General features: G+C 31.8%; 1 protein-coding gene across 1 annotated transcript; it reads left to right on the top strand.

Annotated features, from left to right (window-relative positions):
* The first annotated feature begins 14643 nt into the window (after positions 1-14643).
* On the top strand, positions 14644-16053 carry LOC149549260 (anthocyanin synthase-like). Its single transcript, XM_089792676.1, has 2 exons — positions 14644-15541; positions 15620-16053. Exons 1-2 carry the CDS (start codon positions 14717-14719, stop codon positions 15854-15856), a joined length of 1062 nt encoding a protein of 353 aa, XP_089648802.1. The 5' UTR covers positions 14644-14716; the 3' UTR covers positions 15857-16053.
* Positions 16054-16268: the final 215 nt, after the last annotated feature.

Raw genomic sequence — 16268 nt, 5'->3', positions numbered from 1 at the left:
TTTAATAATTTTAAATATATTTTTCACTTTTAAATTTCATTTTCCAAAACTTAATTGCTAAAATATTTATTAGCTTTAATAATAATATTATTTAGTCATTTATTTAAAAATGAGCTCCAAATATATGATTATTAAAATAAATATTGTCACATTCCAACTTTTAAAGTTTAATTATTTTATTTTCAAATTTAATTATTTTATTTAATTAATTTTCCAATTAATTAAATAAAATAAATATTAAAATACCATATTAATTTTCCATTTAATTAAACCATTAATTAAATCTTTTAATTAGGCTTAATTAATAGAAAATACATCAAAGACTCACAAGGTAAAAACATGAAAACCCATCATAGCCAAAATACATACAAAATCAAACCAAGGGTTAATATCATGAATTACGTCATCCGACACATTCAGAAGCTACTCAACTCAGATACTTGTCCTAATTTCCAATTAGGACAAATGGCTTAAAGGGCTGGGATTTGGACTTGAGAATTTCATCTCCCCTCTTTTATCATTGAGATAATGTGATAGGGTACGCTCATCCTGACAATTCAGGGAAGTCGATACCCGATACCTGCACCCTGCATAAAAACCACGCATGTACAAACACAATATATACTAAGCTAAACAAGCAATGGCAGAAAGTGGTGCATCGTGTAGATCCCGACTAGCGGGTGACTACGATTCCCTTCCTTACCCACATCAGACATGCCATACAAAAGAAAAAATGCACACCATACACATTCAAGTATGGGGTAAGTATCCATAAGAAAACACATGATAATAAACCATCTTACTAATCATCATTAATAACTGCAAACACTGAAAATAATCAGCATGCATACATGAAATGTAAAGTCTAAGTAATCTCATCACATAATAAACTGAATCCATAGCACAATATCTGATAATCTCAAAAGAATGCTGCTAACCAGTAACATAAAACTAGCTCTAAAAGAGTTCAGCAACGATAACAAAATGTGAACCAGGGGCAGGCACTACATTTGATCTTGAAATATTCCAAGAGGTTTAATTCCTTTAGAAGGCACAATCTCAATTATCGTTGTGTCAAGATCTTTGATTGAATGCATGCCATTGAACCAATGGATAAGTGATTCAGAGGTTGGTTCGTTACTTAGTTCATCATTGTCACTAAAATATTCTATTTTTGCATTGTTAAGACATGTTGTTTGTTGTTTTTTTTCCTTAGAATGGTGTCCCAATGCTCATCTATGGAAACCTTCTCTCTAATATACAAGGGTGTAGTTGCTAGAGTTGATAGTGCATTCATTACATACAAGGGTCTGACATTGCCTTGTGCATATGCATTTTCGTATTGTAGTTTTCACTTCAATCTTATTGCAATTGTTCTATTGTCATCTAATTGTCGAGGCAGTACTCGTTGGACTTTATCAATATCTACAGGTACATTGATTATTGTTCCATTTAGCCCATACTGTGACCTTTTGTAACCTAGTTGTCTTATTTGGGCAAACGCAATGCGCAATGACACAAGTCTTTCTTCTAGTGAGGTTAACACGTGCACTGCGTCAATACGTTTATTTCTTTGTATCCTCCAAGGTGTAGCAAAAAGAGGAATGTTGCCAGATACAACAGCTTTGAAACATTGGGTACATACCAATTTGCCAATTTCAATTTTCTTTTCTTCATGTGTTATTGGAAGGGAATTGAAAGCATCAAAAAATGTTTCGTCAATCATTTGCGTATTTTTTTGGAAATGTAACATTTCACAAATGTTGCATGGGTTTATGGGTGTGTCATTTATAATACGTTGGTATGTTTTTATTGATTTTGAGATTTGTCTACGCAGTGAGGGTTGCTTAGAATTTTGTCTGGCAGTTTGATGGAAATGGTGGCAAAGTTTGTTGTTTGTTCGAGCATTTCCAAGATTTTGTTGCTTTCTATTTTGTTGAAGAAAACTTATGCTCCTACTCTTTCGTATTATGTTTTTGAGGGAATGCAATGAATTCCTACTTTTGAAATGACCCTTTTGTGTTGTCGTTATGTGTATTGTTGAGAAGTTGATGGATGTTGTATTTTGCGTTGTGAGTGGTCGACTTCGTATCATGGAAGATGATGATTCTTGTCTTTGGTTTTCATTGGTTCCTTCTTTGTTTTTTCCACTATGTATTATTTCTTTTAAGAATCGTAGTGAATATTGAGTATTTCGATTGGTTGATGTTGGTGTTTGTAGTTGTGTATGTTCTAAGATATCAAATGATGGTTTAGATAGTGCTCTAGTTGGCCTAGTTTGTAGCTCGCCAGATCCTGATGATGTGAATTTTTCATAGCTATTATGCAAATGCATTTCGTAATGGAGTTTTGTGCGAAAGAAAAATTGGCGTATTGTTAATTGTTCTATGTTGAACTAACTAGAAAGAAAGGTGAAAGTAGCTACTATGATCATTATTTACAAAAGTTTCAAAATCTCCTAGGAAAAATGAAGTAACGCATAGCAAATTCAATTGTTGAGTAGCCAAAATAAAACAATTTTCAAAGAAAGTATATACTATACTTATTATTTCTAAGTAGGTACTAACATCATTATTTATGAAAGTTTCAAAATTTGCTAGCAAAACTGAACCAATGTATACAGAATTCAATTTCTTATCACAACAAAGAATAATGTCGAAAGAAATTTGATATTATTATTAATATTTGAAAGCTTAAAGTGGTTTGTAAAACGCTCACTTGATTACTGACTATGTAACTTGTTTTGCTTGAAAGAAGATTGTCTTTTATGCTTCTTGTTATTGAAAATCTTGTTGCAGCGAACTTTGTACCTGTGACCTGTGTGCATAAAATCATTTTGATCAAAATATTTGAAAATTTATTGGATAGTTCAACCATAGTTAGTAAACATATAAAGAATACTAGATGGATAAATCGTATAGAATCAAATTTTAAAGAAATGAACAATATTAAAAAATAAATAGATTATCGATATTTTAAAAAAGAAATGAACCAGCAAGTTAGAAAGTAAAATAAAAAAGCTTAACTTAAAAAGTTATAAAATCTAATTTACATCATTAATTAATACTAGATGGATAAATCAAATAGAATCAAATTTTAAAGAAATGAACAATGTTAAGAAAAAAATAGATTATCGATATTTTTAAAAAGAAATGAACCAGCAAGTTAGAAAGTAAAATAAAAATTACCTTAAAAAGTTATAAAATCTAATTTGCATCATTAATTTTATATATTTTTTAATTAATAGTTGGTTGAATGTATTGTGAATTTTCAAACATTTTTAAAAAAATCTTAAAATATATCATTTGTAAGTTGAGAAATTGACTTTTGTAAAGTGAATAAAATAATAGATTAAATTTTTTTTAACAATTAATAAATTCAAAAATTAAATTAGAAATAATTTTAATTCTATTTCAAAGTTGCTATTATTACTTAAATAAAAATTTATATACATACTTATATATTTATAAGATACTATATAAAAAGAAATATAACATTAAAAAATTAATATTAAAAAGTTTGATGAATAATCTTGATTATGTTTTTATTTATTTGACAAATATTTAAAGAGCAAGTAATATGAGAATTTTGTTATGTTTTTGAAATTCTTTTTATACTGTACAAGATAAATATGTCATTGCAGGATAGTTGTATAGCTTCTTGTTTTAGTTTGTTGTATATGTCAATATGGTCTTTGTCATTTTAGTTGTCTGTATATATTGACGTAGCAAGCTCAATTTTTATGGCTTTAGATTTTCTGCAATTATGTTATTGTATACGTACTAACGTAATGAAATGGAATTGTAGAATATAAATGGTAATGCATAGTTTATGGGATTTGCATGCTTAGGTTTCAAGTTTGAGTTCTAATAAGGAGACTTTGATTTCAGCTACCGCAAGTTTTATTAAGCAAGCATTGGAAATCCGGAAGTTAACAGATTGTTTAAACTATTGTTACAAGCAATGCACTATAGTTTTTCTCCATAGTAATATTCCAAATAGCAATGTTTTAAACATGATTTATCTAGCATAATGTAAATTGTTTTGTTTTTAAATTCTTTTAAGGCTGCCATAAGAATCAAGATTTAGTGGTCTAAAACAGAGCATACTCTGTTATGCAATAGAGTTTTGTTATAATCTTGTTAGTTGATTCTCATTAATATTCTTTATTAGAAAATTAAATATTTACTTACTATATTCTTTTCGTTGTGCCTTTCCTTCCACGTGCATTTCTAACCTTTAGACTTGGGAATTCTTAGAGTGTACTATGAATAAATTACTTCCTTCATTTACTGGTTGCTTTGTAAATTGTCAGGCGATGGACAGTTCATGTGAAGTAGCTGTATGAAATTCAAATTAGATGGGTAGGTAGTGTCAGTGTAGATTTTTTATTGCACATTTCGAACTTCCTACTTCTAATTTATGGGGAGTTTAGTGGAGAATATGGAATGGCATAAACATCTATCATCATGTCGAAGATAACATTATTATTTTTAGATGGTTTCTAATGGCAAGCAAATGACTTGAGGTAATCTTGGAGGCAATCTTTGAGATATTTGTGCACACAGAGCATAGGTAGGATGAAATGAATCATTTTTCTTGATTCTGGGATCTTGTAACTAAATAACTGCTTAGGATTGATTAAGTTTTAAGTTTTCAGTATTCAATTGATAAAGTTTTAAGTATTCTTTCTCTTGTTCTATTTTATTTTAGTAGAGATGTTTGATGAGTAGAGGCCCAAAGGCTGTTACGCCATGAGATATCATGTAAGCTATCACCATTAGAGCTCACTTACCATGACAATCCGTTTGGATTGGGTTTTTCTGTTGCTCAGATGAATTGGAATGGATTCGCTTTAATCAAGGCCATAAATTCTTATTTTTTATTTTCAAGTATCTCGATGGCAAGTTGAATCAAAGAGTGAAATACAAATCCAACACCGGGGTTGTGATGCAGGAGCATCTTGCATGGAAAAATTTTTGGAAAAAAAAAAAAAAAAAATTTGAAAAAAAAAAAATTGAAGAAAAAAAGAAATATGGAGGAGAGAGGAAGTGACGAAAATTAAAGGAGAAATAATAAAAAAATAAAAAAGGAAAAAGGAGAAAAGAAAGGAAAAGAGTATTTCTATTTTCGAGGTGCATAGGTAGCATAATAAAACAAAATAAAAAAATAAATGGTTGTCATTCCATTTATCGAGGTGTAGAAAGTTATGAATATTGTAGAAAGTTGTGGAAGTTGTAGAAGGTTGTGGAGGAATTCTAGAAGCTTGCGGATAAGTCATGCATTGGGTGGTAAATGCCTATTTAAGCAAGGCAAATGAGCATTTCTAATCAAGCTCAAGGGGAAGCTTGAGGAGTAGAAGCTCAAGGAGTAGCTTGAGAAGTAGAAGCTCGAGAAGTAGAAGCTTTGGAAGGAAAAGCTTGAATGTGTGAAAGCTAGAAGTTGTGAAAGAGAAGGAGAAAGTGAAGAGTGAGTTTTCCTGAGTCTGTGGATAGAGTGCCGAATGTGAGGCAGTTTACAACAGGATTGTGGTGGACTTGTGAGTGTGTAGACAGAGCACCAAATGTGAGGCAGTTTACACTTGGATCTTGGATAAGGTTGGAGAAGAGCTAGTGACTGCAGTTTAGAAACAAGGAGGTTGCTTGGTGGCTTGCGAGCACAAGTTGAGATCTTGGAGGTTTCTACCAGAGTGTGGATCTGGACTAGCTTGGGTTTGGATTGGATCTTGAGAGATCTTGCAAAAATGTTATTGTAATTACTAATGGATTTTCAAGTGTAATAAAATTGTTTTGTCATCTCGTTGCATTCTTAGTTGTGAGTTGGTAAGGGTAGTGTGTATCGACATCAAGTGGTATCAAAGCAGTACCTTCATTAGGTTGTAAATGAAGAAGACAAATGTAAAATGAGATTGTTCAGATTTCCATCTATGCCAAAGAGGCAAATGAAAAGGCAAGCCCGAAGGAGACTATTTTGATTCCCAAAAAGGAATCTTTGTTGCCTAATCCATGTGTTGTGCTAATTTTTAAGCTCCTTGGATTTGGGCATTGAGATTTTCTTTTACCGAATGGGCTTTACAGGTATGGAACTGAAAAATTTGGATTTATAGCCATTCATATTTATTGAGACGCACATACGTAAACGAGTAGTAAATAAGACTAGACGATAAATGTTGGGTCAGAGCTGAATATTAGCCATGGGCTATGGAGAGGCCTTTTTAAGGAAAATATCAAAAACTATTAGGAGCTAAACATCGTAGAAGCTTAATTTAGAGAGCAGACGAGATGAGAGAATCAGAGACTTGTCTGCATTAGCAATACACAGAAAGAGGCAAACGTTTGTGAAATCATAAATCTTAATAGAATGAGACCTGATAACCTGAACAAACAATTTCATGAAATCCACAGAATTAAGCTCTACAGCAGAATATGGAATGAGGGACTTACAGTCGAGCCAACATGAATGCCAGTTGCCTGAAATGCATTAATATCGACCTCAGCTTTCACATGGGAGAAAACGCTCCTGTTAACATTCACAGCAAAGACCAAAAATCACTTTCAAGCACACCCTCACACAGATAAACCTGTCAACAAGAAAATGAAGGAACCAAAAAATCCCATACAAGTATATAAATTGCAAGATCCGTGGTTCATACCTCTGCTTCTCCAAATTGCATGAAAACTGCTTCTTCGTACTTTCGAAATTGGCAAACATGTTATGCTCTTTATCCATCTCGATTGTCGATGTCTTGCTTGCTCCGTGATGTTAGCATAATAAATGCTAACCTATCTCCACTGTCCACTACCTTGCCATCACATTAATGAAAATTAAATTGCCTTGCAACCGACATACGTCTCATTTTTGTTCAATAACAATCTTCGAAAAAAGCCAATAAACCCCAGCAAAATTGCTCTCGGCCAATCATAAATCTAAAATTAGCAACTGATAATTCCATTTTCTTAATACAGCTGCTTAAACCTTACGATATGACACCTGTTGAGTACCAAAAAAAAAATAGGGGGGTTGAAAAAAAAACATTAGTTCCCTGCCTTTTAAAAGGCAGGGACTAATAATGGTAAAAATGACAATGTTTTCACTTTCGAAGTGTCCACAACAGACAGTTATATCTAGCCACCTACCTCGTTTGACGTTTAGTTTTGTTCACATTGCATACATGGAGAGTGATTTGCCCTGTTATTTCCTATTAATATTGAAGTGGAAACGACTGTTTAATCTTAAATTTTTATATTTGACGACAATTCTGATTTTTAAATTTTTTTTTTATGAATTGACCCTTTCTACTAATAAATTAATAATATACTAATTACAAATTATAATTAATATTTAAAAAAAAAAAAAAAAAATTTAAATACTATAATTATATTATTTATATTATAATCGGGGCCTCTCATTGATACATCATAGAAGCTAAAATATTGGCGGTGAGCGATACCTGGACGATCCGATGGAATCAGATATAAAAGTTGCTATTCTCAGTGAATCAGCTTGGATTGTGACATAAAGACCGTAAATGCAGCAACGTCTTGAATGCACTCTTCACCATATTATTATTTAATTTAAAAAATTTGGAGCATCGTACACTAGACTTAACCACGTAGATGGTCCCAGCGGTATAAGTTTTTGGATTTTTTTCTGGAAAATTAAGCAAACGATTAAATTAGTTACTCATGAGCTCATTTGCAAGTCTTGGCGCATGCACTCATCTACCATTCGCGTAAATAAACCTTTCATTAGCAAAACTTTGCAAAACTTTTAAGTAGAAAATGTAGTGAATTTAATAATTGAAAGTGGTTGAAATATTTATTTTAATTTTAGTATTGAAAATAAAGTATTGACAATCACTATTTAAATATATAATTATAGACATTAAAAGTTTACAACACTAACCTATAAATTTAATGTAAACTTGATACATTATAAATAAATATATTTTAATTATACAAAATATAATGATATAATATTAAAAGCTAAAAATAATAAAAAATTATAATAATATTATATAAGATAATATTAGTATTTTATTGTAAATTTAAAATTAATATATAAATAATCATCTTCATCGAATTCTATATTGTCTTCTAACTCTATCAACGTTCCTTCTCTCTCCATGTCTCTAGCCTCCTTCATTTATAACTTTTAGCATGAAGGAACTCTCTTGTTTGAAATTTAATATTAATTAATATTTGAGATTTCGATTTTTTCTTAGATTATGTAAGACTTGTCATAGGTGATATAGTTTGTGTAAATTATTTATTTTATTTTTTATAATAATTATTAATTTTATTAATTAAATTATGTAAATTTTATTTTAGTTAAATAATATAATTGTCAATAATGGTGTTATGGTGAAGTTAAAAGTTTCTTAATGAATCCTATAAAAATCAAGCCTTGGCACCATAAAGGATAAGATTGAAGTTAAAAGTTTCTTCATGAGTCCTGTATACAAATACCTATGTAAATATCAAGTCACTAAAAGACAAGCAAATATGTGTATGCACATTCATTGTCATTCATAATTAAAGAGAGAAATTTATGTTTGAGTGATAATGCTTTGATTTCAAGCTAACACTTTCAAGATTTTGACAATGTCTAGCACCAAGTGAGTGTTATCAAAATGTTTTCCTATCCAAGTTTATTCATGTAAGTACCCTTCTAAGTTTACTATTAATTTTACTCTCAACATCTTTTAGTATTCTTATTCTTATATGAGGATGGGTAATCTTGATGCCTACCTGTGGTGGTTTTGTAGATTTCCAACTCATTAGTCTTTATTACACTAATCTTTCAAATTTTCACCTTGATGGGACTGTAGTGGCCTTGTCTTCCCAAAGCTCATGCATAAAATATTAGCCCAAAAAGTAAAATTTAACCTATTAGACAATATATAAGAAAATATTTCAGATTTTTATAAATTTTTTAATAGAATAAAAAATTATAAAGAGACTTAGAAGACACAAGAGAGTTGATATAGACAAAGTATTCCCATTTAATGTTATTATAGATTTCATGCCATGTAGTTATTTTCTATTGGAAAGAGATGGGCTAGTAGCACAATAAATCTAAATTTTCTCAAAAGTGGCCAAGGTTGATGCAAAGCTTGTAGTCCACTTATACTATAATTGATCTTTATAGTAGACTAGTAATACTTGTGAAGGTCTTGAATATACTATTGTAACTAAAGTATCACATGTACATGACTAAGAACAACCTAAATGTTACACATTAATTTGATCAAAATAAGTTATATACTTCCTTATAACACCATTCTTCAAGTAAAATAAAGTAATGATATTATAAAAAATAAAATAAAAATTCAAAATAAAAAGTTACATATTTTTTTATTTAAAAAAAGTCTATGGAGAAAGATACTTTGAAAATCTTTCCCATCCTCCAAAACATTATGATTTACAATATCTTTTACATCAAATTAATCAGTACATTCTTAATGTGGAAAAGATGCGTTGTAAAGTAATTATTTTTATAATTAGTTAATATGCAAAGGTCTTAAAGTCTTGATGCATATTAATGGGATTTAGTTAATAATCTTAGAAAAAACCGCCGGATGCATTAGAAAGCGAGGTTTTCTCTTTTAACAGAAAGGAACAATCTAAACGAGGAAAGATGCATTCATTAACGGCGAGCACACAAATACCAGTCTTGATGTTTTATCATTGCTTTTTATTCCCATGGACGCCCATCTGAATCAGGCCGATTAATATAATATAATATTATATTTTTTTATTAGAATTCTTCTTCCCACCCCACAAAACATCTCCCTTCCAAGTTGCAGGCACAGTTCAGGAATCCCAATGTAGTTAAAATATTTTAACTTTTCATTCTCATCGCATTTCTCTTGTACTGTTGAAAGAGAGGTCACAAGTTCAAATCCCACTGGGGAGTAGGGTATGTACGCTTCGTTTGTAGCACCAAGTGCCTCTCGAAAAAGAGTACGAGGTAGTCTCATATCACTGTCACCATATGTAAACCCAAAAACTATGGCATAGTGTCGTGGACTATAAAACCCACTTACTTTTTTTTTTTTTTTTCCATGATTGACATCTTCGCACACCATACTAGTCAAGATAAAGAAGCTGACAAAATTAATTTAGTGGATCATTATAACATCGTTGCCCCCACAAAAGAAATATTTGAGTACTCTGACTATCCAGCCGAAATGCTCCAATGAAATTGGCCAGCCATTTCCTTTCTATGAAAATGTATTTAGCTCAAATAAATCAAATTTGACTCGAGATGACTTTTGATAAATAAGATTCCGAACAAATAAAGTTGATTAATACAACACTGTGTTCTTTTATTGGCAAATTTTCACATCATGTCGTTGTAATTTGATATAATACCATCACTTTTGTTTTCTTTTTGTTGTGATGTGCACCGGAAGAATTGAAATGCTTTTTGTACTATTGACTAAGAATACCCAACATTTGATAGTGCTGGAATTTACGCTTTGACATATTTGGCAATCATATAGCTGGATATATTTTAACTAAACTATAGCAATCGACACAAATAATTGATTCCATTTAAATGAATGAATTGAATTATTTTTATTTTAGACATTAATAGTGGGCATAGTATTTTTTTAACAAGTATAAATTGACATTTCAATATAAATTCAAGAATTTTTAATATATTTCATTATTAGAGCTTGAGCTGCAATGCATGATGTGTGCTGCATCTATTTGTATTCACAAAGATCCCTGGTCATGGCCACACATTTCCTAGGTTTGATTACTATGGCGTTTAGACAACATATTCTAAACTATGATTTCATTAAGTGCTCTATTTTAAAATCACCCAAATTTAAATGGGAAATGGTCAAACTAGCATAGGATTCACTGTTATTAAATCATTTCCATTTGATTCAATTGCAAATTGTGTATCCATTTGATTCAATATAGAGAGAGAAAATTATGCATATGGATTTTGAAATATCATAAAATTTGCTCTACACCTAATTTCCATTTAAGTGAGATTAGAATTATTCAAATGCTAATTTTAGTAGTAAATGAGAATTAACGAATCCTTATACCAACTTCATGTTTTAAACACAAACATAAAAAAATGTCAATTCCAAGATTTGACAATCCCAATTTTAATAAACAAATTAACCCTAAAAGAATATGATTTATAATAGTTTAATCAATTATTGTAGTAACTTTCAACTAACTTGTATCGCACATAAGCTTAAATATTAAATTCTAAATACGTCGAATGAATCACTCAGATCAAATCAATCAATATATTTTGTAATCTCGAAATGATAGTTTCACGTTGAAAGTAAAGTAAGTAATTTTTTAAATAATCAGCTAACATGCAAAGGCATAAAAGTAATCGATGCATATTAATGGAAATAACTATATTAGCTATGGTTGGAAATCAAAAGTAGCTCTTTAGAAAGTGACATTTTCCCCTTGGAAAGAAAAAACAATCTAAACGGGGAAAGCATGTACTGAAACACAGCGGGCCCACAAGTACCAGTCTTGTGTTTTTACCCCTTGCTTTCACTGTGTTCCGATGGGCGCCCATCTTAATGATACCGATTAATATAATATTATATCTTTTATTGGGAATTACTCCTTACCAAACAATTTTCTCTCCTCTTCCTTAACGCTGTTAAAATATCCGTTAACTAATTTTTCATTCTCCTTGCACACATCTCATTTATTCTGATTTTTTATTGTTTATCAAGAATCAAGTTTAGCTGAATGTACGGTTTATGTCAACAGGAAAAAAATAAAACAAAAATAAAAAATAAAAACTAGTAATTCTAACACGCTGTTACAACTGAAAAAATAAACAAAACAAAATATTCAATTTTTTATTAATTCTTCTTACACCAATAACTTTACTTTTCATCACTGTTTGAGGGATTACATTGGTTAATTGTACATGGACATCAGCTCTTTATTATCCAATATCATAGAGCTTGGAAGTTATCTAAACTAGAATTCTGTGGAACTAATTCCTAGCTATTACAAATTAGAACTAATTCCTAGTTATTACAAATTAGTCATAGAAATAGACTTGGGAGATTATTCTCTTTATTTCAAATAAAGAACAACTAATCTTAAATTTCTAAGTCCAAACTGCTTTATTTGTCGGATGTTTATTTTGTCTCTGAATCAAAGAGGTTCAACTATAATTACAAATATTTCATGGAAGACTTCCATATCACACACACACGCGCGCGCGCGCGCGCGTGCACACACAGTTTTTAATTTTATCATACATAATTAATTATTAAGTATATCTATTTATTTTGTCTATATATTTTATAATAATTGTAGAAGAAGTATTTTAATTAAATTAATATGTAAAAGTGTATCTATAAATAGTAAAGTTAATAATTATTAGTATACAATTTTAATGCTATATCAATATTTTCAAGAATATACTTTAAAAATCATGTATACACCTTATGCTAATTTATATAACATTCTATATAAATTATAATAAATGTAAATGTTACATTTTTAAATACAAATGCTAATTACTAAACAAAAATTCAAATTCATCAAAGTGCTCGTGTTCTTTCCTAAATGAACTACCAAAATTTGAACACACACACAGTCTTTTATTTTATTATACATAATTAATGATTACGTATATCTATTTATTTTGTCTATATATTTTATAATGATTTTAGGAGAAGTATTTTAATTAAATTAATGAATTAATATGTAAAAGTGTATCTATAAATAGTAAAGTTAATAATTATTAGTATAAAATTTTAATGTTGTATCAATATTTTCAACAATATACTTTAAAAATCATGTATACACCTTATGTCAAATTTATATAACATTCTACATAAATGATAATAAATGTAAATGTTACATTTTTAAATATGAATGCTAATTACTAAACAAAAATTCAAATTCATCAAAGTGCCCATGTTCTTTCCTAAATGAACTACCAAAATTTGAAACTAAACTTCTTAATGTACACTTTTTGTTTGTTATAATTATGTATAACATGTTGCTAAAAAAAATTTATGTGATGCTTAATGTCTTTAATTCTTTGTTGAACAAATCTCCAAAAATCAATATTTAATGTCTATGAGGATGCCATTAATGACTTACGACAAGACTCACCACCTAAGACCTTTGAATAATTAATAACTATTAGCATGCAATTTTCATGTTGTATTTGTTTTAAATAAAAGTAACATAAATTCAAATGCAACCGTTGATTTAAATTAATATAACATTTCATATATAACTTTAAATTAATTTAAATATTACATATTTAAATACAAAGACTAATTTATTTTTAAAAGTCTATTATTCACCCTAATAGATAATGATCACATTCTTGAGCTCTCTAAAGCATTAATTAAATATGCTAAATAATGCTTATTTTTTCTAACTATATACCCTTTAAGGTGAAAATGGAGTACTATTATATATATTTATTATAAAAACTACTTGAAGAGCTCTATAGGGAAAGAACCAATAAGAAAACCCTATTTCCTCGCTCAAGTACAATAGAAAAATAATGTGGAATTCCCATATAATAATCATTGTACACAATCTACTTCTTGAAAATACTAAAATTAGGAAACACATGTTAATCCATGTTTTGGGTGTCATGACATTTTAACCCACCGATGATACTCTTGCTTGATGCATAAATACATGGCGCATTTTACAAAAATCTTCAAATAGATTTCAGGGAACTTGTTTTCATTCGAGTGATTAAATGGAGGCCTTTTAGATGGTGATGCACTTGGTCTAGCATCTGTCTATACATAAATAAAAAAATCAATACTAGTATGCAAGTAAATATAATATTTTAGATGATATAATTATTCATACCAAGAATTCCCACCTAATTAAATGAAAATGTATAAATAATTAATATTTTCTATTATGATTTTTATAATAAGAGCAATCTAAATTCAAACAAATCCCATATATCAATAGACCTTTGATCTACTAATAAAATTGAAAAAATAAATCCCATGTAAATTTTTATGACATCCTATATAAATTACAATAGACAACTGATACACCTATAAATGTTCATCCAAGAAAAGGATGTCAAAACTCATCCTAATAGGGTTAGGGGTTTACGCCCTAGCTGATACTATTTCCTAGACGAACTTGGAGAGCAGAACTAAACATAAACATCCCCAAGTAGGTGATCTCATCGTACCCTAAAACAAGTGTTGTTTCATCCCAAACCATCGGTGCGCACATTCTGCAGTTACCAAGACCTTCTAATAATAACAAATTGTCTAAATTCGGTATTGTAATTAAAATAACTTCGCACAACCCCTTGCAACATTCGACTGCAGGGTGTGCAGATCTTTAGCATATACCAGGACTTCAATTAATCGGAGGGGTAGATCGTAGACCCATTCATTCTTCATTTTACTATTTCTCCAACCTTATGTCAACATTGGTCTGCACCGCGGAGTCCCCGTTATCTCAGAACAACGGGCAGAGTGAGTGGGTAGGCTGTTAAAAAGTGAGGGTGAGAAAGGGTACAACTAGAACTAGAACTACCAGTCTTGTTCAGGTAGTTCCTCCCACCCTTCTTCCATCCTCACGTGACAAGACATGAGCACCCTTGCCCCCTATTTATTCTCATCATCTCTTCACACTTACAGCAACGCCGATCACACATTAGATTCGCCCTTTTCTCTTAGCCAGTAACTGCGACTGAGAATAAAATGGCACCCGCTCGAGTAGAGACATTGTCGGGCAGTGGAATAGATTCAATTCCGGCCGAGTACGTGAGGCCGGTCGAAGAGAGGCCAACGGATAGCGTTCTCGATCTCAAAAACAACAATGGCGGAGAAGGCCCTCAACTTCCCGTCGTCGACTTTGCCGGCTGGGAAAACAGCGAGGAGGAACGGAAAAGAATAATGCGGGAGGTCGCCGAGGCGAGCCGAGAGTGGGGAGCCATGCAGCTGCTCAATCACGGCATCCCGGAATCTCTCATCGCTCGTCTTCAGGCCGCCGGAAAAGCCTTCTTCGACCTGCCCATCGAAGAGAAGGAAAAGTACGCCAACGACGCCGCCAACGGGAAGATATCCGGCTACGGTAGCAAGCTGGCCAACAATGCGAGCGGACAGCTCGAATGGGAGGACTACTACTTCCACATCCTCTGGCCGCACCACAAGCGTGACGTGGCGAACACGTGGCCCGGTCATCCGGCGGAATACGAGGAAGCGACCGACGCTTACGGAGTCCACATCCGGAAGCTGACGACCATTCTTTTGGGCGCCTTGTCGTCGGAGCTCGGTTTGGAGGAGAATCGCATGGAGAAGTTGCTTGGTGGGGATGAGTTGGTGATGGAGTTGAAGATCAATTATTACCCGCGTTGTCCGCAGCCGGAGCTCGCACTGGGAGTCGAAGCGCACACCGATATCAGTGCTCTCACATTTCTTTTGCATAACATGGTGCCCGGACTGCAGCTTTTCCACCAGGGCAAATGGATCACCGCCAAGTGCATTCCTGGCGCTCTCATCTTCCAGCTTGGCGATCAAGTCGAGGTAAATTTTGATTCATCTTTGTTTATTTGTTTCTAAACTTATTTTTTTCCTCCTGATTAACAATTGTTGTGTGTAAAGATCCTGAGCAACGGGAAGTACAAGAGCGGGCTGCACAGGGGGCTGGTGAACAAGGAGAAGGTCAGAATATCGTGGGCGGTGTTCTGCTGCCCTCCGAAAGAGGCGGTTACGGGACCCATGAAAGAGATGGTCGACGAGCAAAACCCGCCGCTATTTCCGACGAGAACTTTCCAGGAACACATTGACCACAAGCTGTTTAGAAAGAACCAGGCTCACAAGGAAAAAGCGGGTCAATGAGAGCTGTGTATCCACTCATGGTTAATAAATTACTGCTGGCCAGGTGTCTTTCGTTATGCAATTCCTTCCGCTGTTCCCTACTTACGCTGGTTTATGAGCGAGATAGAAGTTATTCGTGTATAAGAAGAATGTTCCTTATATGAACGAGGTGGTCTGTGATCTAGTTTAAGAAATAAAGTCGATCAATTTCAATTTTCCATGCTTGAGAATGGTCTTGTTTTCCTTTTTCAATTGTTCAGGATACGGTATATTTGTAAGATTTGATTTTTTTTTTAAAATCAATGTAATTGGGGGAGGTTCTAATTTTTATTATTATTTATATAAATACTTGTAAAAAATGGTAGGAGTTAAATTAAAGTTGCTATTCTATTGGTATCGATAGGTTATTATTTTTGGAATATTTGTGAATATG

This window comes from Cupressus sempervirens, chromosome 7 (assembly GCF_028749045.1).
Source record: "Cupressus sempervirens isolate cs-2001-9-10 chromosome 7, ASM2874904v1, whole genome shotgun sequence".
NCBI lineage: Eukaryota > Viridiplantae > Streptophyta > Pinopsida > Cupressales > Cupressaceae > Cupressus > Cupressus sempervirens.
This window is presented reverse-complemented; position numbering and strand designations above follow the sequence as displayed.